The sequence below is a fragment of the Anser cygnoides genome, chromosome 15 (assembly GCF_040182565.1).
Source record: "Anser cygnoides isolate HZ-2024a breed goose chromosome 15, Taihu_goose_T2T_genome, whole genome shotgun sequence".
NCBI lineage: Eukaryota > Metazoa > Chordata > Aves > Anseriformes > Anatidae > Anser > Anser cygnoides.
In genome coordinates this window covers 16,414,301-16,440,062 of record NC_089887.1, presented here as the reverse complement: position 1 = coordinate 16,440,062, position 25,762 = coordinate 16,414,301, and the positions used below count along the sequence as shown (strand labels likewise).

General features: G+C 35.9%; 1 protein-coding gene across 2 annotated transcripts in view; it reads left to right on the top strand.

Annotated features, from left to right (window-relative positions):
• Window positions 1-21,537, top strand: part of USP7 (ubiquitin specific peptidase 7) — a 71,716-nt gene extending 50,179 nt beyond the window's left edge. For both annotated transcript variants that reach the window (XM_066977784.1, XM_013189510.3), the window contains exons 11-31: window positions 639-721; window positions 1,752-1,861; window positions 2,172-2,328; window positions 3,409-3,553; window positions 4,139-4,269; window positions 5,359-5,493; window positions 5,670-5,771; window positions 6,427-6,532; window positions 6,925-7,017; window positions 7,933-8,000; window positions 9,944-10,044; window positions 11,425-11,578; window positions 12,276-12,343; window positions 13,552-13,660; window positions 13,755-13,832; window positions 14,131-14,231; window positions 14,740-14,839; window positions 15,685-15,804; window positions 17,098-17,169; window positions 18,071-18,161; window positions 20,164-21,537. In XM_066977784.1, coding sequence (XP_066833885.1) covers window positions 639-721; window positions 1,752-1,861; window positions 2,172-2,328; window positions 3,409-3,553; window positions 4,139-4,269; window positions 5,359-5,493; window positions 5,670-5,771; window positions 6,427-6,532; window positions 6,925-7,017; window positions 7,933-8,000; window positions 9,944-10,044; window positions 11,425-11,578; window positions 12,276-12,343; window positions 13,552-13,660; window positions 13,755-13,832; window positions 14,131-14,231; window positions 14,740-14,839; window positions 15,685-15,804; window positions 17,098-17,169; window positions 18,071-18,161; window positions 20,164-20,270 — 2,231 coding nt within the window. In that variant the 3' untranslated portion in view covers window positions 20,271-21,537. The remainder of the gene's footprint in view (window positions 1-638; window positions 722-1,751; window positions 1,862-2,171; window positions 2,329-3,408; window positions 3,554-4,138; window positions 4,270-5,358; window positions 5,494-5,669; window positions 5,772-6,426; window positions 6,533-6,924; window positions 7,018-7,932; window positions 8,001-9,943; window positions 10,045-11,424; window positions 11,579-12,275; window positions 12,344-13,551; window positions 13,661-13,754; window positions 13,833-14,130; window positions 14,232-14,739; window positions 14,840-15,684; window positions 15,805-17,097; window positions 17,170-18,070; window positions 18,162-20,163) is intronic.
• Window positions 21,538-25,762: the final 4,225 nt, after the last annotated feature.

Sequence of the window (25,762 nt, the reverse complement as noted above, 5' to 3'; positions counted from 1 at the left end):
GTCTTTGCTTATGTTACCCTTTTTCCCCTTCTCCCTTTTCACTTCGCTGTTCCTTCCCGCCTAATTCTCTGAGATATATTTTCATGAAACTCTTTGAATTTAGAGATTTTACTGGTGTCATGGAAGTGCATCAGTGACATGTTAATAACAGTAGTGTTATCACCGTAGGTTATAATTTATACATGGAGATGAACTTGTGGGTAATAGGTTCGTATTTATGCCTGACCATAGCAATAAGAAAAAAAGAATAAACTAATCAGATTAACGTAACATTGATCACTTATCGGTGGTCACCAAGTATTTGGCGTACAAGACATGAAAAAGGATGCGTAAGACTCAAGCAAACAAAATTATCTAGTTTGATACTTAACAGCTGTAGAGAGAATACATTTGGCAGGCAATTCTAACTGATTTTAAAATCTTGAAATTCCTATGTATGCCCCTCCAATTTTGGTGTGTTTCTTGATATTCTTGAACAATATAAAACTTTAATTTTAATTTTTATAAAGACAAATACTCAAGTACAAGTTCTGGTGTCTTAAAATGTTATTTGATAAATATATTGTTAAGCTCCTATGCTAGAGTAAACTTAAATTTTTCTTCCTCTTTCTGTATTATTCCAAATCTTTTTCATTTAGTTTTTGAGTCCTTCATTGACTATGTTGCAGTGGAACAGTTGGATGGTGATAACAAGTATGATGCAGGAGAACATGGCTTGCAGGTATTTTTCTTTTAATTTGATTTTTAAATTTTATTTTTGTGTCCTTGATGAAACAAAGCTACAGTGGCCAAAAAACTTTGCTACTGATACAACCATTCTAGATTGTATCAACAACTGATCTTGGTCATTTTTCTCTTCAGGCAAGCTTGTACGTAGCTCCTCTAAATTGCTATTAGACTTCTCAAAACAGAGCTTAGATTTTAAAAGTCTACTCAGCAATGAATTTTGATTTTGTACCTGTAACAGTTTTAGTGACTAGAATGATTTTACAGTTAAATTCTTTACTGATTTTCAAGACTGAGAATTTATTCAAATCCTTCCTCTAAGAGTGGCCCAGTCTTCTGTGTCTAGTAAAAACAAAAAACAAAAAACCAAACAAAAAAAAAAAGCTCTGAAAGTTACTTTAGAGAGGCAATTTCTATATTGTCATCAAGAACATTAGATGCACCTGTGGAATTTTAACTGTTTATGTGCACATTTCTGAGCTTTTCAGTTGTACTTTGCAGCATCCACTGTAGGGAGTAGTAGTCCTTTAAAAATTTTTCTTTTTCTACTAGAGCTTATTTTTGCAGCTTCCCTATAGCAGTTTTTGTCAGTAATGTGCTTATATATTCTTAGGTGTTCTCAGAAAGCAGCATAATAGTGAAATATCTGTTGTCAGGATACAGTGGACATGAAATCCTTAATTGATCAGAAATGAGATTTTGCCTCAGTATTCTTCTGTAAATTCATTCTCTAAATTTCATTTATATCTGAGTTGCTCGTAACGTAGTGCTATGTTCACATGTGCTTCATGAATGACCTAAATTTAAATGAAATGTTTTCTTGTATGATGCTACTTTGAGTAGCTCTTGGGAGGACTGCAGCATTAAGATGGTTCAAAACTGGGGTGGAAGTTAACTATTCTTTGCACATTATAGTGTCAAGTCTATAAAATAAAAGTTTAAAGAAAAATATCTGCAGCAGACAGGTATTTTGAATTGCTAAAAATCTTACAATTTCAACCCTCTATTTCCTTTAAAATGTCTAGGAGGCAGAGAAGGGTGTAAAGTTTCTCACGTTGCCACCAGTGCTACACCTACAGCTCATGAGATTTATGTATGATCCTCAGACTGACCAGAACATCAAGATAAATGATAGGTGAGTTTGGGGTGGGTTTTTTGGTGCATTTTTTCTTCGTGTGCTTTTGGTTTTGGATGTAGAATTTGGACCAGTTGATGTATTTTTGTAAACAATAATAATAAATAATAATTAAAAAAGGACAAAATCCTATTTTTGAATCAGTTCCAAGGGGAAGGTGTGTGTACAGGCATATGTTAGAGGTCCCCAAATTGAACGTTAGTGTTGAATTTGTCATTCAGAACTTCAATTGCCATTTGTAGCTGTTGTTTTAAACATAATGCAAGCAAATGTAGTTTTTTAATGTAGTTTTTTTCTTTTTCAAAATTAGGTTTGAGTTTCCTGAACAGTTGCCACTAGATGAATTTTTGCAAAAAACAGATCCTAAAGATCCTGCAAATTACATTCTTCATGCAGTTCTAGTACACAGTGGAGATAACCATGGTGGACATTACGTTGTTTACTTAAATCCAAAGGGTGATGGCAAAGTGAGTATTCAAAAACAACTAAACATATTTGTGTGGTGTAAATAGATACTTGCAGTTTTCATAATGGGCAAATCTTTGCAGTTGTTCTTTCCCTAACAGAAGAGAGTACTGGCATGATCAATTAGAGAAGTCAAATCTCTGTTTGATGTAGTTTGTAGGTTGATATTTGTCATTGTTGTTTCTGTTCTAACATATTTGGGAAACTTGCTTTGGATTTACAAAGACAAAGCAGCAGCCCTCATGGCTAGTTTTCTTTTGCTCTTTAGGGGAGAAGCTTGCATTTGGAGGCATCACTTGCCTTATTAAGAGAGCACCTTCATATTTTCTGTTGGCTTTTGGCAAAAAGACTAAGGGAAGCCCTTCAGTCTTCTGTCTGTGTGTTGAATTTCTACAGCGAGCAAATTTTATCCAGCATTTCTCAGACTTCATGCTGAAGCAAATATGAGTCTTCCTAATGTTTCTGTGACTCAGAAATTCAGTATCTTTGCATGTCCAACTGTTACAGGTTTAGGTGACTTGATCAGATTAGATGTTTATGGGTCAGGTGCCTCTTCCCTTGAGCTTACTGGTTTTCTGTGTCAATGACTGTTCACAGTAAAAGGAGCATTCAGGTTTTACTGTGAATTTGTTTCTATTTGTCTTTCACTATTAATCAGTTTTATTAGTTTTATTTAAAATTTCTTGTAAACTATTTCAAATTTACAAATAATTACCAGATAACTGGTGCATCATTGCATTGTGTTATTTAATAAAAATAAGGCCAGCTATCTGAACTTCGTATAGAAATGTGAAATACTTCAGGAATAGTCTTGAGATTAATTCTTTGTATAATTATCTGGCTAAAAGCTTTTGATATTCAGTGTAAGATTTTCAGATGAGTCGGAGGTACTTGTGACCTCCCTTATGCTGAGTGCAGGTAGCACAAATTACACCGAACTGTAGAATTTTTTAAACTTATGATGCTTGAAGAGAAATTGTAATTACTTGGAGCTGAAAGGCATGCCAGAAATAGGATTAATTTCTCATTCAAGAACATGTTTCTGTGTAAAACGTTATATTGATGTAATATTTTCTCTCTAGTGGTGTAAATTTGATGACGATGTTGTATCAAGATGTACAAAGGAAGAAGCGATTGAACACAACTATGGAGGCCATGATGATGACTTATCTGTACGACACTGTACCAATGCGTACATGTTGGTTTACATCAGGGAATCAAAATTAAGTATGTATACCCTGTGTGTGTTCCAAATTAGATCGGGATAGAGGGATTTAGAGATATATTTGATTTCTGAATTATTGACAGCCTTCTTATACAAAGGGGCTCCATTAGTTATAGATGGCATCTGTAGATTCTATGGGGATCGACCAGCCTTTCTCTCACTTCTGGAAAGTGTTCTAATCCTCCGGCATCTTGTCTTAGCACAGTAAGACAAGACTGTGTATCAGCAAAGTGCTTTAGCCTTAATTGTTTTATAGGATGAAAAATCAGTGACTCTTGGAAATTAAATCAAATCCATTATAAATATGTAGATATATGTATATTAAAAACAATTGGGTGGTGGTAAATGTTTTTTTAATCCTGAAGTGAATATCTAATTCAGAAGTCTGTGATACATATTTCATGGAAATAGTGCATTTTGGCTCAGGATAGAAAATACTTCTTTTGCCAAAACATGATGATATCAAATAATGTTTTTAATTGAAAGATGAAAAAGGCAGGTTTTTTTTCTTCAGAGGAAAGTCAACTGTGTATGAAAACCCTGTTTGATGTAAATTTCAAAATGACATCACAAAATTTGCTTTGTAGGTGAAGTTTTGCAGCCTGTCACAGACCATGATATTCCTCAACAACTTGTAGAAAGGCTACAAGAAGAGAAAAGAATAGAGGCTCAGAAGAGGAAGGAGAGGCAGGAAGCTCATCTCTACATGCAAGTGCAGGTCAGCTTTTGAAATAGACCAAGTTGCAATTGCCTTCCAAACAAATTGAATATTGAGCCACCTAAGACAAACCTAGATTTTCAACTCTTGAATATGTTTTGGAAGTAGCATTTGAACTGAAATAATTTCAGTGCTTGTAAGTATATTTACATGTGCACTGAGTACTGATGAAACAAACTGTACTGTGCTGGAAAATCAAAGCATTTCTGTTTTCTCTAGAAGGCTGTGAAAAGTTACTTGCAAGGAAAAATAGTAAGTTCAGGTGAAAGGAAAAGGACTAGGTTATTTTAAATGTCTGCCCTGCCACTGCACTTTTATCTCCTTCAGGAATTATTTTCTAAAATTAGAATGTATCTAGCCATAGGCAGCAAGGCTGGACTTCTGCCAAACTGAGCTCATCAAGTAGAAGCAGAAGGAGAGAGTGCTTATATTTGCAATTATCTCTTTGGAAAAGCCAGATGGACTGGATTGTTATGAATTGCCTTAAGGAACCCTGTTTATGGCTCTTTCCAGAGCCCATCTGGCAGAAGAAAATAAAACCCATTTTCCATTTGCCTCCATGTTTCTTTGCATGTTCTTTCTAGAGTTCTTATGTAGAGCTATTGGTAAAGGTTAGCTTGTTCCACACTACATTTACACTAGAGCTATTTCCAGTGGAGAGATTAGCAGAGTTGTGTGGTCTTTCTCTCAGTTAAAAAAAAATACATGGGAGCTGTAGCAGATGCAGGAAATGTTTTAGGCCATCCTCTGTGCATTACACAAAATAGTTATGTAGCCTTTTTTTTTTTTAAGTGCCAACATTTTTAGAATACATGTTTCCAAGATTGGGATCTAAGTGCAACTGGTGTTTTATTGTTCAGGATTTGTAAGAATTACTGTACATTAATTACTTACAGTGATTTGATTCACAATTTTTAAATTCCATTATAATCTGTGTACTTGCAAATTTTCTTCATGAGAACACAAATAGCGTTAGCAGTGTGATGCCAACCATAGAGTCAATGACACTGCATAGGAAAGCATCATAAGAAAATATTGTATTGTGGAGCTGAGTAATATAAATAGTAACCTTTAAATGTAATTTTTCAGATAGTAGCAGAGGATCAGTTCTGTGGCCACCAAGGCAATGATATGTACGATGAAGAAAAAGTGAAGTATACTGTTTTCAAAGTATTAAAAAACTCCACGCTTACGGAATTTGTTCAAAACCTCTCTCAAACAATGGTAAGCTTTCTGTAGCTGGCTACGTGTGTTTATTTTAGTATGTTATGTTAGTTTTTATCTTCTCCAGGTATTAGCAGCAGTCATAGTTTAGACCTTTTAAAATAGAAGTTCTGTTTGTTTTTAATAAAAATATCTTAATCTTTTTTGTTTCCTGTCACAACTTTTATTTATGTCAGGGATTTCCGCAGGATCAGATCAGATTATGGCCAATGCAAGCTAGAAGTAATGGAACGAAAAGACCTGCAATGTTAGATAATGAAGCAGATGGCAATAAAACAGTAAGTATTCATTGATAAGTAACATGTATGTCGTCTGTGATTCTTAGATTTCAGATCCTAACTTTGGGACATCAGATCTTTAAGTGTTTTAATTTAGCCTTTGTCTGGTAAAGTTTCATATTTGAGAAGATTTGGGCTATAGTGGGTTGATTGGGGTGGAAAGGAGGATTGTGGTGTATGATTCTTCTTCCATGAAGAAAAGACATAATCATGGTTTATATCCTAGATTTTAAACATAAATATATTTTTAGTCTTCCATTATTTGGGCAGAAACAATGGATTTAATGAAATGTATTGCTGAAGATGTAAAACATTGTACTTAAATACCACAAGAAGGGGATTGGTTTCACTGTCCTCTATTTTTTTTTTTTTAGAGTGAAGTAATTTTCTTGCTATAATAGAGATAACTGTAGGTATACTTTTAAATGAAAAAGAAATAGGTCCATTTTAAGTAAAACCTATCATTTGTGCTTCATTAAAACTCTTAATTTTTTTCTGTCATTGTTTCTCTTCTCATAAACTTTCTGTCACTAGTGCAGCTAAAAAAAAAAAATCCCACTCAGAAAGTATGTCAGAAAGTTCTCATATCTGATGAAAATATAGATGTTAGTATTATGTTCTCTAGAGACTTTTTTCTTCTTCCACATCTACATAGATGATTGAGCTCAGTGACAATGAAAATCCATGGACAATATTTTTGGAAACAGTAGATCCAGAGATGGCTGCTACTGGAGCAACATTACCCAAGTTTGATAAAGATCGTAAGCATATATGCTAAAACTCGAGTAAATGCAAAATACTTTGGTTATTATCTCAAGAAACCTTGTGTACTTGTGTTTTTCAATGATGTCAGTGATGTACCCATCAAACTACAGTGCTGAAATTAGTTTGTCTCGTGCATTTTTTTTCCCTTCATTTCTTTTTTTAAGTGCAAGGTGTGTTTCAAATGCTTTTAGAATCACTGAATAATTTTTCATAAATGCAGGTAAATATATATAAATTCAGTATTTAAGAATATTTTAAGGGCATTAATTAAATGAATAAAGGAAAGACACACTTACTTTGCTGTTTAAAGAAAAGTACCTAGGTGACTATTTCCAGGCATAGTCAAATACTCCTTAGAAAAAAAAATAAATCTTGTCTTAATTTCTAGATGATGTAATGTTGTTCCTGAAAATGTATGATCCGAAGACTCGGAGTTTGAATTATTGTGGACATATCTACACACCTATATCCTGTAAAATACGTGAGTTCTAAAATTCAATTTCATTATTATAATTGAAAAAATTTAGAGACAATGTATTGTATATCTAATTTATTTTTAACAGTTAGTTGTTCTATTGAAGTCAAAAATAGGCCACAGTGAAATTTTTATTTCTCCCAACACCAGTGCTGGTTCTCTGGTACGCTTTTCTTTCCCATGTTGTCAGTGAAACTTTCTGCGAGGCTGACAGTTTTGCCTTAACACAGCATTGGCTGTCAGGTGTTTTTTTAGTTTTACAGTATTCTTCAGGTGTTGCTGAACATAAAAAGTTGTTTCAGACTTACTGTAAAGTTTTGTGATATGATATTGCTCCCCAGTTTTTTTCTTTTATTTCAGGTTATTTTTCAGAATGGACCTTTGCAATCACTCTTAAAGTAGTCTTATACAATTTGAGTACTCTTGTACTCGTTTTCACACTGGTAGCCTGAGAATAGCTGCTTGGGTTTACTTAGCTGTGAGCCTTGGTTTTCATATGGATCCATTTAAGGAATTCAACAAGTGGCCACCAAGTTAAGATACTTTATCATTTTGAATATCTCATTCTGTTGATTTGTACATGCTTTATGTTTTTGTGTTTTATCCATGTGATTTCAAAAAAAAAAAAATTAAAATTAAATCCATCTCTGAAGAAGGAACACTGTAATTTAATTTCCTTGATCTTGGATGGCCTTGCACATTTTTTTTGTTGTTCAGATGAAGTGAAAGGAAACCTTAAAGTCTCTCTCTGGGTTAAATCTCAATATGGGCAGCTTTAGCCTAGAAGGTTCCATTCCTTAGAAAGGCATTTTAAAACTATTTAACCAGAACAAAAGAAAATAGATTCTCTGTTACTTTACGGGTAGGTCTTGCAAGCAGTTACAGTGCAATGCATTTCACACTCCTTTTCTTTTCCAACAGGTGACTTGCTTCCAGTTATGTGTGAGAGAGCAGGATTTCCACAAGAAACTAACCTTATCCTCTATGAGGTTTGGATCGATAGACTTGTTTATTGTAAAAATCATTATTGCTGTACCAGTAGCAAATTTTGGGGTCTTTTTTTTTTAAGGATGAACCACTGTTTGATAATGTTCTAAATTGTGGATAATAAATAACCAAGTAGGTTGAGATGCAAAGCTTAGCATGGCAGTTGTGACCTAACATTCTCATGTACAACACAGACACAGTTCTGTCACTCGTAAATCCAGTCATTCACACAGAAGGGAACACTTGCATCTAGAGAATTTGTGGAATTGCAATCTTTGGGACATTTCCAGCACCTGAAGGAATGAGGCCTTGAGCAAACTGCTCTAAACTGGAAGTTAGCCCTGCCTAGAGTAGGAGGTTTAGCTAAAGGCCTCCAGTGGTTCCTTCAAATGAAAATTATTCCATGATTCAAAATGCGTATCTCTGAACTTTTGATATTACACATCTGTTTCATTGTTATCTTATATACTTAAGTACATTACTAATGTTCCCAACTCTTTTAAAGAAACCAAATGGTGAAACTCTACTTGCAAATTGAAGTTCAATATTTAAAAGGTGCATAAAAGCGACTAATAATGTTACATGTATGTTATAATACACTGTGAGGCATGATTCTGTTAACAAGGTTCTGTCAAACCAATACATTTTTCCTGAGAACTGAAGGGATGAATATTTTGACTTGATCAAGTAAAGGTGGTAAAGTATTATGATTTAACATTTTTGTCACTTACATTCTGTAGCTAGAGGGTGGGAAAAAAAAGCTTTATTGGTTTAAAAAAAAAGGCAATAATTTATAAGTCATAAGTACTCTAACTAGTAGGACTGAGGTCTACAGTGCTGCAAGAGAGTATCAGCAGATAGTTAACTTTGGAACAGATTTAAAATTAGAAAACTAGAAGTCTGAGGCTTTAAAAACAAAACAAAAAAATCTCTACATGAACTCCTACATGTGCAGCTTTTCTAGTATGAAATCTGTGCATACCCTCTGAAACTCAGCGTTAGAGGAGCTATGCTGCCAACATTATCGGCCATTGTATTTTCAGTGCCCCTCTTAGACAGATGAGTTGAGAAAATGTTGCATCATCTCCTTCCTTCTACAAGTTCAAAGTCAGCAGACAAAATACTTTGTCTGCTAACATATTTCTATTACAGAAATAGTAAATCTTTGCAACTGCTGTATTTATTGAGCACCGAAGGTACAGATCTTGCCAAGGCAAAGTTCTTACTATAGTAAGAACAAGGAACTGTTTTTTGTGTGTTTTGTTAGCAGTCCTGCAGTTCTCTCTGGTGGTTCCAGGGGCACACATGCAGTTCCATGCTATAGAGCAGACTTGTCAGGTACTGCTGTATGTATTTATTTTCAAAAATCACATGTGCCTTGCAATATGCAAAACATTTGTACTCCTTTACGGGTCAGGATTGCATTTGTTTCTAGTTATAGGCAGGTGCTTTTTATCTCGGGAGGTTATCCTACAAGTAAAAATAATATGTATATATATATTTTATAGTATAAGCATTTTTAATAGGGCTTTGTTGTCTTTTTTGTGCGTGTTCCTTTACAAAAGCTCTGCATTATTAAATCAGTAAGCATACTTAGTATTCTCCAATCTTTCTGGAAGCTGCACGAGTAGAAAATTAATCTGAAATTTACAAAATTTCAGTGGTATGATAATACTGAATGATAAAATACTTCAAAATTAAGATAACTTGAGTGAGAATCCTAAGGTAAAGTATTGGTAAAATAAGCATTTTTATCCATAATAATGAGGTGGCTGTGAACCTTAGCTAAGATTGCATTTAATTAAAAAAAAAAAAGTATACACACACACTTCTTTCAGTTGAAAGAAAATAAAAGTTACCTTGTCTGAGTACGTTTACTATTGTGACTTTTATTTTTGTCTCTTGTTTATTCTGTGTGATAAACAATTTTCTTTTTTCGTTGCAGGAAGTTAAACCCAATTTAACAGAAAGGATTCAGGACTATGATGTATCTCTTGATAAAGCTCTTGATGAACTCATGGATGGTGACATCATAGTGTTTCAGAAGTATGTATTTTAAAGGGCCGGCTTATCATTACAATTAAATCACCTGGTTCACTTTGAAAACAGAACTTCCTTTAATTTAGTACTCTAACAGGAGCAAAGTATAGTTTTCCAGCAGTAGATGTTCTCAGCAGTTCTCATTTGTTCATTCAAAGGGGAAATGAAAAATATATTGATAGCTTTTTAATTATAACTTCACATAATTTAAGGAAATTCATCCTAGTTTAGAAAACTAATGCTCATAAATACTGAAATACGTCTCACTATTACCAAAGCGTGGTTCAGCAATACATCTGAGTTCTGCAGCTTTTTACTTGGAGCCACTGTAATCCAAACAGTGAAGAGCCTACCAGAATTTCAGATCTTGGGTTCTGTACCACCAGTGCTGTACAAGGCTCTTGACTTGGAGCTCCTTTCAACTTAGAACTGAACTCCTCTCCCTTTTTCCTTTTATTCATGCTCACTTTAAGTTCCATACTGGTCTGCGGTGATGAGATGCTTCCAGTTTGCCTGAGTGTATACAAGTTATGGGTGTACTGGTGCTTCGACTGGAGTTTTCTCCAAGGCAACAGGAGAACTCCTGCTTCTTTATCCATTAAAGGGATCTTTCCTAAGCTTGTCAGGGCTATAAATCAGCATTTCAATGCTCTCACTCCTGATGGTCACACCCAACTGTGTTGCTCTGTTTCTCTCCATGGGCTGACAGTGGGTGGAAGCCAGCTAGTCTATCTTCAGCACTCTTACCCCAGATTATGTGAGATGAATGTATTTCTCATGTCATGCCTTGGAACTCGCATTCCCTGTTGACCCAGTTGGTGTTATGCACCTTTGGCTGGCTGCTGAGTTTTGGGTAAGTGCACAGCTTGTACCCTGGTGCTATTTCTCTGCTGAGAAGATAGGGGTACTGGTCAGTAGTGACCCAAACCAGCATCTGTGCAGGTTGTTTTGCTTCTGTGGTTCAAGGAGTGCTGTTGTACATCTGGCCTCTGTGCAAAGCAATTGATACAGGGGTATACAGAAAGTTTTGGCAGCATTAATAAAGACACACACTAATGTGCCAGGGTGGAGAGGGAGGGAAGAAAGCTGTTAGAATGCTGCTGTGAAATGAGTGGAATTGTCTATTGCCAGATTGCCAAATGAGAGAGCGCGGTGTGCAAGTGCAGTGACTCTTGCACTGCACAGAAATATTCAAGGGTGTGAGTCACTACTGACTGTATTAGTTCTACTGTGTACAAGTGGTGGCTCTTTAAAAAGGTTTCTTAACTTTATTTCTGTATTTCTCAACTGTCACTGATTTACTGTAGAACCTGTTTAAGAGCCCTAGCTACGTGTATCTATAACAATGTAATGTGTAATGGTATTATCATTTCTCTGCTCCTGTAGGGATGATCCAGAAAATGATAACAGCGAACTACCAACAGCTAAAGAATACTTCAGAGACCTCTATCATCGAGTGGATGTCATTTTCTGTGATAAAACCATCCCCAATGACCCTGGCTTTGTTGTTACTTTATCCAATAGAATGAACTACTTTCAGGCACGTACCCTATTTGTTTCTTTGCATTTATTTCCTTGTGCTGGAAGTGACTTCTGTATTAGTTCATAAGCATGTTATAAATATTTTTAGGGAAGAGTAGATATGTTCTTGTACACTTCTTGCATTATGGTAAGGAAAAAAATAAGAAAACCACTAATGCTTCTGAGAAGAAAATACTTTAAAAAAAAAATAATTTATTAATTGGATTTCATGCTGTGACATGAAAATATTGATGGAAATAACATGGTGATATAACCCAGCAAGCTAATTTCCTATGAGTGAGTTGAAGAACAGTGAGAATCTTCAAAGAACAAAGAATACAGGTTTCCTAAAAAAAAAAAATATTATAATGAAAAACAAAAGAGGAGTAGAGCTATTGTTGTGGCCTTTTGGTGACAGTGATTTATTGTAATTAGAGACATGTTCCCCTCCCATTCCCTTTCCTTCTTACTCTGGGTCACCTGTTCAGAAGCTAGAGATAGTAGTTTCTTCTTTTCTTGGAGAAGTAGACATAGTGGATCTCTCCCATTATTTCTCTAGCATAATATTTTTGAAGTAGAATAATGAATGATTGGGGTTGCACCAAATGACCTCTAGAGGTACCTTCCAACCTTAACCATTCTGTGATTGTATGACTGTAGAGCAGTGCCACAACTGTCTGAAAAAAATCAGAACTTACACAAATTTTTGTTTGCAGGTTGCAAAGACAGTTGCACAAAGACTTAATACGGATCCAATGCTATTACAGTTTTTCAAGTCTCAAGGGTAAGACAAATTTTCTAGTTTGGTGTTCTGTGTCTAAAGTATTGTTTAAAATACTTAGCCCCAAAATAAGTAGGTTTCAGTTAATTTGTAGCTTTTCCATGTTGTGAACTAATTTTTTATCATTATAATGTTAGCGTTCTGGCACACACAGCAAGTTGCATAGACAGTTTACTAACTATTACAGTGGCTGGCTCTAGAGACCCCATGAATTGTTCATTTTATAAGAATTGTAGTAAGTAAAATTAAAAAAAAAAAAACCAACAAGCATTTTAAAGGATTGTTGTTTAAATAACATTTCTGAAATGATTAATTGTTTCAGAGCCTTTACTGTATGGGTCAAGTTATTAAACTAATGGAAGTGCTATTTCAGAATATGCAGATGTCTAGAATGGAGGAGACCAGAAATAAGTGCATATGTAAAAGCAGGATTCTTGCTGCTGTTAAAGCTTTAAATGCAGGAGCTACTTGTCTCTGACTTTTATTTTTACTATTTATTTCCTGGAAGCCTGCAAATAAGGAAAGTTAACTCCATCCTGGCCAGACCCAATACAATGACTGGGATCCCACAGAGCTGCTAAAAGGGATGTTTCTGGTTAAAGTGGTGGTTTTGGGCACAGTTGTGTAAAACTGGATTTGAATCTATAGGAAACTGCAACTGCAGCAGAAAACAGCATACTGGTAGTTATAGGTATATGCTGCAGGAATAACACACACACAAATTGTATAAACTTTTTGTAGGTATGTAAAAGTAGAGTGCTCTTGAATCATTAACCTGCAGGTCTCTCCCTTCCTCATCAAGGAGCCTGTCCCAGTTTGGATAGCTCTGTGTAGCTTACTGGGCTTCGGTCACTCTGGAATTTTGCTGTGTCATATGGCCCCACAAATTAACCTTTCACAATCTGAATCAGGTGACTTTAGTGCTGCTATACTAGTAGTTTCAGAGGAATATAGGTCTGCCACTCTGCAGGATTAAAGGTAAACTCTTAAACATCTGAGAGAGTTAACATGTACAGCAAATGGTATTTCTGTTCCCATGTGCTTGCCTGTTTCTAAAAATCAGTAAAGCATTGGATATAATGCTGTTTAGCCTGTACTAGCAATTACGTGAAACTAGTAGCCAGGAATAAAAATGTTCTTGGTACTTTGATTTACTGAGCATCAATGGATTCTAAAGAGATGTTTGTGTTTTTTCTTTTTCTCTTCTGTAGTTATAGGGATGGCCCTGGCAATCCTCTTAGGCATAATTATGAAGGTACTTTAAGAGATCTTCTGCAGTTCTTCAAGCCTAGGCAACCTAAAAAACTTTACTATCAACAGGTAAGAGTTTTTTGTTTTTGTTGGTGTGAATAATAAAAAAAAAAAATTGCCCTGTACAAAGTATGCCTAAAGTGTTTCTCTTTTCTTCTTTAAGCTCAAAATGAAAATAACTGATTTTGAAAACAGAAGAAGTTTTAAATGCATATGGCTAAATAGCCAGTTTAGGGAAGAGGTGAGTGAGGTTGGCTGTTATTTGTTATAATTTCTTTGTTGAAGTTGGTACAGCTGTGGTTATGGTACAGTTTGTACATTCTGCTGTCTCTGAAGAACACCAAGTTAGAACAGAGCTGTACCTTATAGAAAAACAATGCCAGTTCTTAAAAAAAAAATTTGAAGCGGTTGTTCACTTCAGTAATTTTTATTTTTTAAATATGGATTTTTGATGAAGAATCCAGTGTTTTCTGTGCTTTAATATGGTTGTTTACATTTTCAGGTTTTCTAATCACTTTTCTGTTCTAAATACCACCTAGGAAATAACAGTATATCCAGATAAGCATGGGTGTGTGCGGGACCTGTTAGAAGAATGTAAAAAAGTTGTAGAACTCTCTGAAAAAGGTTCAGGGAAATTAAGGTAAAGCTGGAAGATTTTGGATTTCTTCTATGTGATTGTATGCAGAAAAGTATCCATAGAACTTAAAATACTGTGAAAACTATTATTATGAAATGAAGTCTAATACTGTGTTAAAAAATGAAAAGATTCAGGAGTCTCATTAAGAGAGTTCTTATTAAATACAAATAGGAATCTTACGTAGCTATGTAAGTTTATGAAATAAATAATAAATTCTTGAGATGCTTAAGATTCATCAATCTCAGTTATTAATTCACAACGTAATAATTGTTTCCAATTCATGCTGTTCGCTTTTCAGGAGAGAAAAGTGAGGTCATTTAAAGAGAGTTTAAAAATAATTAAAACCTTTGCACTGCTAAAACAGAAAATTCAATCCTAGTATCTGTTTACATTCTGACTACACTAATTCTTCTTCAGGTTTGAGAAACTAATGTTGCATTGTTTTTTGTCTTTTCCCCACCACCCTCCATCCTTCCCCTTATAATGCTTTTTCTGTTCATGTGTTTTTAAGGCTGCTAGAAATAGTAAGTTACAAAATAATTGGTGTCCATCAGGAAGATGAGCTGTTAGAGTGTTTGTCACCTGCAACAAGTCGAACGTTTCGAATAGAGGTAAATACTACTTTCTTTAAGAAACTTTAAAACTTGACTTTGAAAGAAGAAAGTATTTCAGGTGGTTATTGTCTTTTCCTAGATTCTGTTTTTCAAATACTGTGATACTTGCAGCAAGCAAGAATACGCGATTATACATATATATTTTAAAGATAATCCTTCTAAAAATCTCTGTTCCATCTCCTACCCTGTAATGGTTCCATTCTTTCAATCTTTACATACGTTTATATAACAAAACGTGAACAATTGGCAAGGGCCTGTCCTGAGAACATTTGCCTTCTTAGCAATAATTAATTCCAAGGTTTGTATGGGGACTCATCATGCAAATTTTCATGCTTGGAACCCACATTGATATGCAGAATTGTATTCTAGAAGACTGTTTCCTTTTCTTTTTAAGTTAGAGCTTCTTGAGCCAAATCTTGTTACTTAGTGTGATTTTTTCTAAACATTTCATCTTGCAAATCTGTTAACTTGCCTCAAAGATAAGAAATAAAAAAAGAATAGTAAGCTTCCAATGTAAAGCTGTAATGAGAAGATGACAAGAGAAGGTCTGTGATATTTTTGTAACTACAGCTGATGGAAGATTTCATGTCAAAAAAGCCATCCAGGGAAGCCAAGAGAGTGTTTTACTGAATAGGGGAAGCTCAAGCATTGTTGTGACAGAAATGAATGGGGGTGGGGAGATGACACTATGTCAAAAAAAAGGTCTGTCTTTAATTGTTTTTAAATAGACTTGTTTTGCATCAGTAATAATACGTTAAGTATGCATTTAGTTACTTAATATGTTGGTTTTTTTTTGTGGAAGCTTTAGCTGATTGCAGTCTTAATTTTATGTCTGGATCTAGGAAATTCCTCTGGACCAGGTAGATATAGATAAAGAAAATGAGATGCTAATCACAGTGGCACATTTCCACAAAGAGGTTTTTGGGACATTTGGAATTCCATTCTTGCTGAGGATACACCAGGTACATATGCCTCCCTTTTCTCCTTATGCAATAATCTTTTTGATGTTTCTTAAAATACTGTAAAAGAAAGTGATTAGAGTTAGTAAAAATTGTTGCTGTTTAAAAAAGGGGAAAAAAAAAGTTCTGCCCCATATATGCATTTTTGTGGTTAAATCCCTTGCTGTCTTGGTTTTCCTTTGCATATACAGATTGCTCAGTGTTTCAGTGAGCCTTTTTAGGTCATGAATATCAAACTGGTGATTGACATGCTGTATATGTAATATTAAAATAAAAATAGAATCTGATTTCTAATACTGTGTTAGCAATTCCGATGTAAACTTATTGGCAAAAGTGGCGAAGCCATTGTTGTTTGGCTTCTTATTGAGACAAATGATTATGACAAATGAGTGAGTTTGCTTTCTTGAACATTTTCTAAGATGACTCTGCATTTTATAATTTATTTCATAACTTTAATAATTTGGTGTGCTTTATCTTCCAGGGCTGGAAGTTAATACAAGAATGAAAGCTAATTTTGAAAGTTTATATTAAGTTTTTATGTATTGCTACTCTAACCAAGTGTCACACTATTTCTTTCAATAGAAAAGTGTTTTTATGAGGGCAGTTAGCACTTGTGCTTTTAAACTATTTTTCTGTTTTTTGTTTGTTAGTTTATACGAAAATTACATAGTTTCATGGAAGTTTTGGAGTGAGACATATGTCCACACCTCTGAATCTTTGTGTCATTTTACCATATTTCCATGTTTTTGACCAATGTAGAGTAAGATCTTTGTGTTAATTTTTGGTGGAGACTATTTGCACTGCATTTCCCTAAGATAGCTCTATTGATCTTTAAGTTAACACTGTCTGGTATTATATTTCAAGCAGCTTATATACAGAACATGCAGAAAAATACTATAAAATTTACCAGTTGAGGGGAAGCATCACAGCTGTAGAGGTTTGAAGAAGCAATATACTTAGGAAAGATCACTTAAAAATAATAATACGTATATTTTTAAAATCCCTATTTTGCTGCTAATTTCTAACTTTGTTTCTTAACTTGTATATATTGAGCAAGTCAATTTATGGGAGAGATTGCATAAAGACGAATCAGTAAGACTTGCAGATGCCGAGTTTATAGAAAGCTGTACATTGTACGTACTCTATTGTAGTAGATAGTGTTGACACTTCAGTAATTTTGGTAATAGCTGAGAGATTAAGATATGCAATGTATTCTGATGTAGCTTGAAGTAGGAAATATTTACGGCACCCCTTTTGCTTCCTATTTTTTGACGTTAAAAATGTCGTAATCATTAGGGTGAACACTTCAGAGAAGTTATGAAGCGGATTCAGACAATGCTGGACATACAAGAAAAAGAATTTGAAAAGGTAATGGCAAGTTGGAAGAAGTTTTATTGCTGATTGCAGACTCTAAGTTTATTTCAAAAAGTTTGAAAACTGTAAATTTGGGATAAGTGTAGATGTTGATCAGTAGAACAGTTGCTTGCCCTACTGACCTTTCTGAGAATAATTAGGTAAAATGTGTAGGACTAGTACTTCTGTACTGTGTAAAATGAGATACTCCGCAAAATAGCAGAATAACCTAGAAAAAGTTTGGATGGTACAGAAGCTCAAGAGGGCACGCGCTTCAGTTTCCTGCTCAGAGTAGAGCTAGCTTAAAGTTAAGTCAGGTTGCTCAGGATTTTACCTAGTCGCAATTTAAATATTCCCAAGAATGGCAGTTCTGCCACGTTCTGGACAGTTATTTTAGAGCTGTATCACTCATTGTGAAGGTCTTTTTCTTACCTGAGATCAGAATTTGTCATTTTGCAGCTTCTGATAGTAGCCTCTTGTCCTTATGCTGTGCACCACTTGGAAAAGTCTGCCTCAGTCTTCACAGTATCACCCTTCAGTTGGTGGAAGACTGGATGTTCCTGTTAGCCTTTTGTTCTCTGAGCTAGATAAACAAGTTCCCCTTAGCTGCTTCTATGCCTCGTGCTACAGCCCCCTGTCTTACTGGCCTTTGCTGGAACCCCTGCAGTTTGTTTCCAATGCGCTTTCATTGGAGGGCCTGAACCTGGACACAATATTCCAGATGCAGTCTCAAGATTTCCTGACTGTTCATTTTTATCCTGCTGTCTAAGTAGTTGATGAAGATCTTAAACAGGATTGACTTCAGTATCAACCCCTGAAGAATACCACTCATAACCAGCTGTGTTTTATATTATGAAGTTAGACTTGGAGACTTTATTTTAGTACAGTATCTTAACAGTTTTCTTCCTTTTCATAGTTTAAATTTGCAATTGTAATGATGGGCCGACACCAATATCTCAATGAAGATGAGTATGAAGTGAACTTGAAAGATTTTGAGCCCCAACCTGGTGAGTTGTTCTCAATCTGACTATTCTGACCTCCTGAAGTCAGGTCTGCCAGTTGTTATAAGGCAGTTATCCTTAACTCAGAACACAGAAACAGATTAGTTGTTCTTTGTACGTCAAGTACACTGAATATAGTAACTAAGCAAGTATTTGCCTATACTTGCATGCACACTTCACTGTTAGTCTTGAGAATATATATTCTGTAGACATATGAATTACTGCATAGTGTTTGCTTGTGAGCTAAAAGTTTGCATTTGAACAACCAGCATTTGAGCAGGTTTATGGCTAACGGCTGTGAATATGAGGGGACTTGCCAAAACTTTGGATGTCTCCATGTGAACAGGCCATCAGTGCGCAGAGGGAAGTGTGGTTGGTGTCACTGGGGGGACCTGGTTTTCTGCACACATTGTGAGGGGTCTCTGGATGACTAACTCAGAGGTAGACATTTGTCAGTGGGCAAATAAGCTCGCTCTTGTGTGTTCAGAGCAGGCAGAGTCCTGATTTTATTCTAAGTCATCTTTCTGAGTGCAGGGAAAGGGAAGGCAATAGTCCAAAATGAGTTATTGGACTTCCTGAGCAAACCTAGAGCCAGTATTGCTGAGGCAATGTGAAAGACTAGGTAACTAGGTCAAAAGTACAGAACATAGAAGAAATTGGAAAGGGGAGAACTTGGTGTTTGAAGCAGCTGTAGGGAATCTGAGACTAGTGGGTTTCCATTTGAGAGTTGCCCTTTTGATATTATAGACTTTGATAGAATTAACTCCCCACAAGATTCTCCTGTTGGGTGGTAATATGATGTTCTAATGCCTTCTTATCTAAATAGTATTTCAAGGTGTAGGGCTCACAAGTTCCTATAAATACCAGATTTTAACATGTGCTGGACTGACTGAACTGAAGGTTTGGCTTTCACTAATTTTATCAACATAGTTGGTGTCGATCAATGCTGTCCCTCTCCTTTTGTAAAGATGCACTCTAATGACAATTGTGCTAACAGCATATGATTGAGTTTCTTTCTTTAAAAGACATTAAGGTGATCTCAGCCAGATTGGCAGTACTTTTATATTGGACATCGACCATTACGTCAAAAAGAAAAAATATTTTGATTGAAGAAAATATATCCAAAAATGCAGATGCAGGCAACCAGAAAGGTCAAGTGTTTTATGCTTTAGTGATTACAGTTGATGTCCTGAAATGTAGGAGTGTGCTTCTCTTGCTGGGGGGCTATTTAGTTTGTGCCGCTATCATTTCACTTCAAAGAACATTTGATGCTCTTCATTGAAGACATCTTAAAAGGGAGTATTTTCCATTTGCAAGAAGTACATGGAATGTGATTTTTCATGAAAATTAGCAGCAGGTAAAACAATATGGGGTTGAACAAGTGAAAAATTCTGTATGTTTTCTGTATAGTCCAAATATGACTAAATTTTTTCTCAGAATAAATACAAGGTTGGTTACATGATTTCTTAATGAACACATGATTTGCATTTTACATGTACTTAAGAATGTTCCTACATAACGAGGTGATAAGAATAACTTAATACAGCAGCAATCACTTATACTGTGGCAAATACTATAGGTTATCATATTTAGATGATGATTTCCTCTTTCAAGCACTGCCCAGCAGTTCTGTGAAAGGTGGTACTTCAGTTGACATGCCTCTAGCCATAAATTGCAAAAGCAAGGGTTTTTTTTTTTTTTTGTTGTTGTTGTTGTTTTTTTTTTTTTAACTTCAGCACATACTTCACTGCTGTAAACTCTCGTAAGTGACTGAAGAGGAGGAAAACCAGCTACCTGATGCAGAAACAGTTGTAGAAATATTACTGGGAGGAAAGTTGTGGTCAGGAAAGCAGCTGTCATGGCTGGGGACTATAGGAGTGTTCTGCAGCCCTCTTCCATACTGTATGATTCCTAGCAAACTGAACAGGGCACGCATGAGTAGTTTGTGTAAAGGAGTCTTTTCAACTTACTCTTAAAAACTTCATTTTTTTTCTCTTTTCTTTTCTAGGCAACATGTCTCATCCAAGGCCATGGCTAGGGCTTGACCATTTCAATAAAGCCCCAAAGAGAAGTCGCTACACTTACCTTGAAAAAGCTATTAAAATCCATAACTGACTTACGTAACCAGATTGTCAAGGCAAGGGACAAAAATAAGTGTGTGTGTGCACCTTTTTAACAACTGTAGAACTTTGGTACACGTGCACTATATCTGAAGTCTTCAGCAAGAGGATTTGCTGCTGATGTTAATTTTATTTTGTTGAGGCTGTTCAGTTTGGCTTCTCTGTATCTATTGACTGCCCTTTTTGAGCAAAATGAAGGTGTTTTTATAAAGCTTGGATGCCAATGAGAGTTATTTTATGGTAAACGTAATGCAAGGCAATTGTCAGCATAATGAGGGAAGAGTTTAGTAGAACAGTTGACATTGGCAAAATATTTGTCTGTAGTACGTTTATAGATGGCATAAGCTGGCTGGCTGCCCTTCCTGGTATGGTATTCACCATCACTGCAGCTAGTAAGTCTTATGTTTAGACTCACATCAGATTTATTTCCTTCAGTTATACTTTAAATGACATTTTTGTGCATTTGTAAATGCAAAAAACTCACATCATCAATAAATAGCAATCTCTACTTCATTGTGTACATTGTTGGCACTTATTCGGGATTTTTGTCTCCTCCAGCTGCATAGAATCTTTTTTAATAAACTAGTTTTCATTTAATTTAGTCACTACTTTGCATCCTGTTTTGCCAAGTGGATGCCCTGACTCCTAAAATGAGACATTTGGGTCTTTTTATTAAATTTTCAACCATTGTTGAATACAGTTGCAATTTATTATGCCATCTTCTGGGAAATAGAATGACACTGAAAGTTGGCAAAAGCAAGTGAAAGGATTATAAATATCATTAATTTAGTTAACATGGGAAGAGATGGGGAAAACACAAGAAATAGCCTTTTAGCACAGAGGGGCATGCTCACTAGTATTTAGTAAGCTGTTGACTTTGTATAAAAAAGGAGGAAAAAAAAGAAAAAAGAAAAAAAGAAAAACTGAAATTGTATATTTAATGAATGAACATGTACAATTTAACACTTGGAGGTTAATTTTGTTGGGTGAGTCTGCAAGTGAATTTCACTGATGTTGATATTCATTGTGTGTAGTTTTATTTCAGTCCCCAGACTGCTTCCTTTTATTTTGGAGCTAATGCCAGCCGCGTGTCTAGTTTTGAGTGCAGTAAAGATAGAATCAGCAATTCACACTTAATTTTACATTTTTTTCCAGTATTTTATTTTGTTTCTGTAGCCGCAGTGTACAACAACTCTTCCTGTATATTGCCTTTTTTTGCTGGAAAATGTTGTATGTTGAATAAAATTTTCTATAAAATTTTTCTTCAGTGAGTGATGACATGGAAGTTGAAGAAGATTTTCTCTTCTCCGTGGAAATAGAGTTCTGGGAAAGTACTTTTATTTGTGAGGTTTTGCTAAAGGTGTGTTTTCTTGTTTTCAGTGTTGACAATTGTATAACCCTTATATTGGTTGTTTTGGAGTTTGGGGGAAAATTTGTGGGGTTTTCTGTTCAGTTGTTTTAGGTTTGGGATTTTTTTTTCATTTTTTTGTTTTGTTTTGTTCTGTTTTTGGGTGTTTTGTTTTTTTACCTCCTAACTAGTTACATTTGAGCTTAACAAATAGAAGGGTTTTCCTGGAAGGAACCATGTACAAATACAATGAATGGAAAAATTATTTTGCTAGTTTGTTTGTAAAGCTTGTAGTAGAGTTTTTGTGGTAGACTTGACTCTGCCTGCCTGTACAAAATTTTGTTGTCCAGATTCTCAAGTCTAATATTATACATGGTGTAAAGTTAAAATCTGGAGTCTCTAAAGGTAAGCTCTCTTAATAGAGTGATAGGTTCCCTCTGTAGTGTGTTCCCTGTATTCATAACCAAAACAAAGTTCTTAGAAGCTTCCTTTTCTCAGACCTACCAATAAACATTTAGTAGGGGTTGTATACATGTGATGGCCTTTATACTTTCTTTTCTGAGATGTGGGTGCTGGTGATAACTGAAAACACCAGCAAGTATTTTTAAATTGAATTTTAAGATATTTTGTTCATATAGCTTTAAAAATGCATTAATCTCCAATATTAGGTGTGTCTGAGTTTTTTTAATTTATATGCCGTGGTGCTTTTAACAGTCTCTAATTCCCAGTCAAAGCAAACTAGTTGTTTACATTGCTTTTGTCGTCTGAGTACATAGGTTACAGGTAGAGGGAAGTGCTTAAATGGCATGCCTTAAATGGATCAAGATTTCCTTTGACTTGTATTTGCATTGAACTGGTGAGAAAGGTAACACAATCCAAGACAACTGGTACTTTTACTAGTAGTACTTGGGTTGTCTCTACAGGCTTTCAGTAAATATCAGGGTTTGTATTCAAAATACTTCCGTAAAATTAGGTACTCTGATCAGCAGTAGTACACCCTATTTTGTGAATTCAATGTTATGGTAGACAGATATGAAATCGAGTTTGTATCTGAATGTCACTAACTTTTAGGACTAATTTATGGGATTCTGGCAGCTTCTAGGGAATATCTTATGAAATCGCAATACTTCCTATTTCAGAAGAAAATACTGCTAACAAAGTAAATTTTGGGTGCCTTTTGATTTTTAGATGACTAGTTCTTACATGCTTCAGTATTTGTGCAACTCCCACACCAATTTTGAAAAGACAATACATTAAGGCATTCCGTATGCACTATTTCCAGTAACTGAAGTTTTTTATGGAAAAAAAAAATTGGAGCACAAATAACTTGTTACTCAAATGTAGAAACACACACAGCTATGAAGAGAAGAGGAAGAATGGAGGTTTTCTCAGGTGCAGTATCTTTGTTTAGCTCATTCTAAAAATTTACAAGAGTACAGTCTTCAAAGCTACTGTGCTTTCCATTTCTAATTCAGATATTGGAATTATCTGGATAAGAGCAAATGCATTAAATTAACTTAATGATGATAAGTGTTAAGCAATAAGGATGTAAATTCATGGTACACAGGATCAGAGCACCATGATGTTAGCGGCCCGTCTGAATTCTTGAAAATAGCAAGAATTGTTCCTGTAGATTTACATAGTGCCTTTTATTCTAAAGGAGTCCAAAGCATTCCGTGAAATCTAAGCAAATCACACCAGTGAAATAGTTTGACTAGAGAGTGACAGCCAACAAAAACACCCTTTATACAAGAAGGCTTGCTTAGCAGCACCAGGACGAATTCGTACTGCTGCAAGACACGTCAGAGGGATCAGGCCGATGTCGTGCCGCTGGACGTGCAGTGCCCGGTGCTGTATCTACCTCAGCTGCTGCCCCTCGGAGCTGGGACCCAGCCTGCTGCTCCCTAGAGCCTCAGACCTGGAGCTTGGACCGCCCTCAGTCCTGCGGGCTCTGTGCTGGCTGCAGGCGTCAGTACGTAGATCTAAGCGACGCTGTGTTTTGCTATTTGATAACCTTTGTGATAAATCTTTTTTTTTTCCTGTAGGAACTGTATATATTGTAAATAAAATAGATAAGGGTAAACACTGGATTTGTGTCTTGTCCGTTCCTTTTTCAAAAAGAAACAAAAGTGAAAGCGTTGCTCAGAAGTCAAGGTGATTTTGATTAGACAGAGGAGATGAATTTTGCAAAATTCAACTAAATCATGTCAAGAATGACATTCATAATGTAAGTAGACTTGGCCAGAGGGTAAATGCTGAGTTCTGCAGCAATTCCTATGGTTTTATCTCTTCCCGTTTTTCCTCAGAGGATCTAAGCAAGCATTTGGATATTGAGATAGGGAGAGTCAGGGTTTAGCATGTGTGTGGCCTGGTGTCATTTATCCTTTGCTTTTAAATGAGCCTGGCCTTTAGGATCTGAAAAAGGGGCTACACCAGGCAGCAGCTGGAGTCTGCCTTTCTTATAAAATACTTGTATAAGCTATTGTGCCTCCAGATATTGGTGCAAAAATGTTTTGACTACTTTTGCTAATATCCTCTGCACATCTGAAATCATATGCATCATTTCTTTCTGTTATGTATATATTCAGGATTATTTGTTTCTGCACTTGCCTTCTAAATGTTATCCAAATTGATGTGTATTCACTGTTATTTAAAGGTGAAGCTTACTCTTTCACAGACAGATTTTAAAATTGATAGAAAAAAAACCCTAACATTTAAAAATATTTGAAATGGTGGAAAAAAACTGGCTGATGTCTGTCTGGCTGCTTGTGGATTTTATCATCGTGGTGTTACTTCCTGTTAGGTCAAAGTGATTAAGGAGGCTGGGTCACCAGAGGATGCAGAGTTACTGACCTTGTTATCATGTGAAAGCCAGGGCAGCCCCTAGAATGGCCTTCCTTGCCCCATTACTTCTGCCACTGGGTTGAGAAGGCCGGAGGAGCTGGGTCTGGTCTTCGTGCAGGTCCCTGGGAGTCACCATGAAGGTTCCTGTATGCAAATAGCTCACCAGAGAAATTTTACTACCAAGCTTGTACTGCTCTCAGAGCTTCTAAGTTTCTAAACGATGTCAATATTGTAAGAGCCTTTGTATTCTTCAGTAAAATTCCCTGCATCCACCTAGTTTAATAGCTTGGTATTCACTGCCACCCCATCACACCCACACACCCACCCACCCCTTTGTGGTCTAGAGCCCCCTTTTTAGCTATATTTCTATGACTGGAGCCTTGTGCTGTTCTGCAGAGATCCTACTGTAGCAAGGTGACCGATGTGTTCAGCCTGGGAGATGGCTGATGATATTGAAGGCCTTTTCCAGCCTAGATGATGCTGTGTTTCTGTGATGCAGGGGACAGGGAACAAGTGGATGGGAGAGGCCAGTTTAATGAAAGCATTTATAGGAGCCATAGACAAAGAGAAATGCATTGGGGTCAAGATGTACCACTGCCCTCAGGGCTGTACCAAACACTTCTATCAGCTTTTGTTTAATGTGAAAACAATTCAAATACAGATCTTGGACAGTTTGTTTCCAGGTAGCATAATTTACCACCTGCTGTGCTCAAGTCCTGAGGAAGATCAATGACGGGTTTGTTGCATGGGATCATTCTGGCACTAAATCACAGCTTAGGCTAATTGATGCCCAGCTGCATCAATTTAAGCATGATAGGTGATGATCTGTGGAACTCTGAATTACACCTGCTTTGTTACTAGCATCAATTTTCAACAGTGCCTCTTGCTTTTTGCTGTTCTCATCAAAAAGGTGAGGTGTCTTTTCAATTTGTGGTGTCTGCCAGGCTGAAACATCAGCCTGCTGCTTGCTGTAGCACAGACGTTGGCTTGGGCTACACATGAGTTTGATTTGTCTGGAAAATAGTTGTGTAATGGTTTTTACTTACTCATACACCACAGCAAAAAAAGTACACTTGTATTATTCTCTGTTTAAACACTGGAGTTCTCATACTTCTTATATATACTCCTCAAGCAAAAGCGCATGCACAAATCTACACTAGTTTAGCTGTGGCCATTTAAAAATGTGCTACTAGCTAAATAGATGCTATTTGTAATAAAGACGAGCTCCAGGTAGTTTAAGATGACTGCACAAGGGGGAATGCCACTCTGAGAACTAATTTCTGATGCATTCTTCA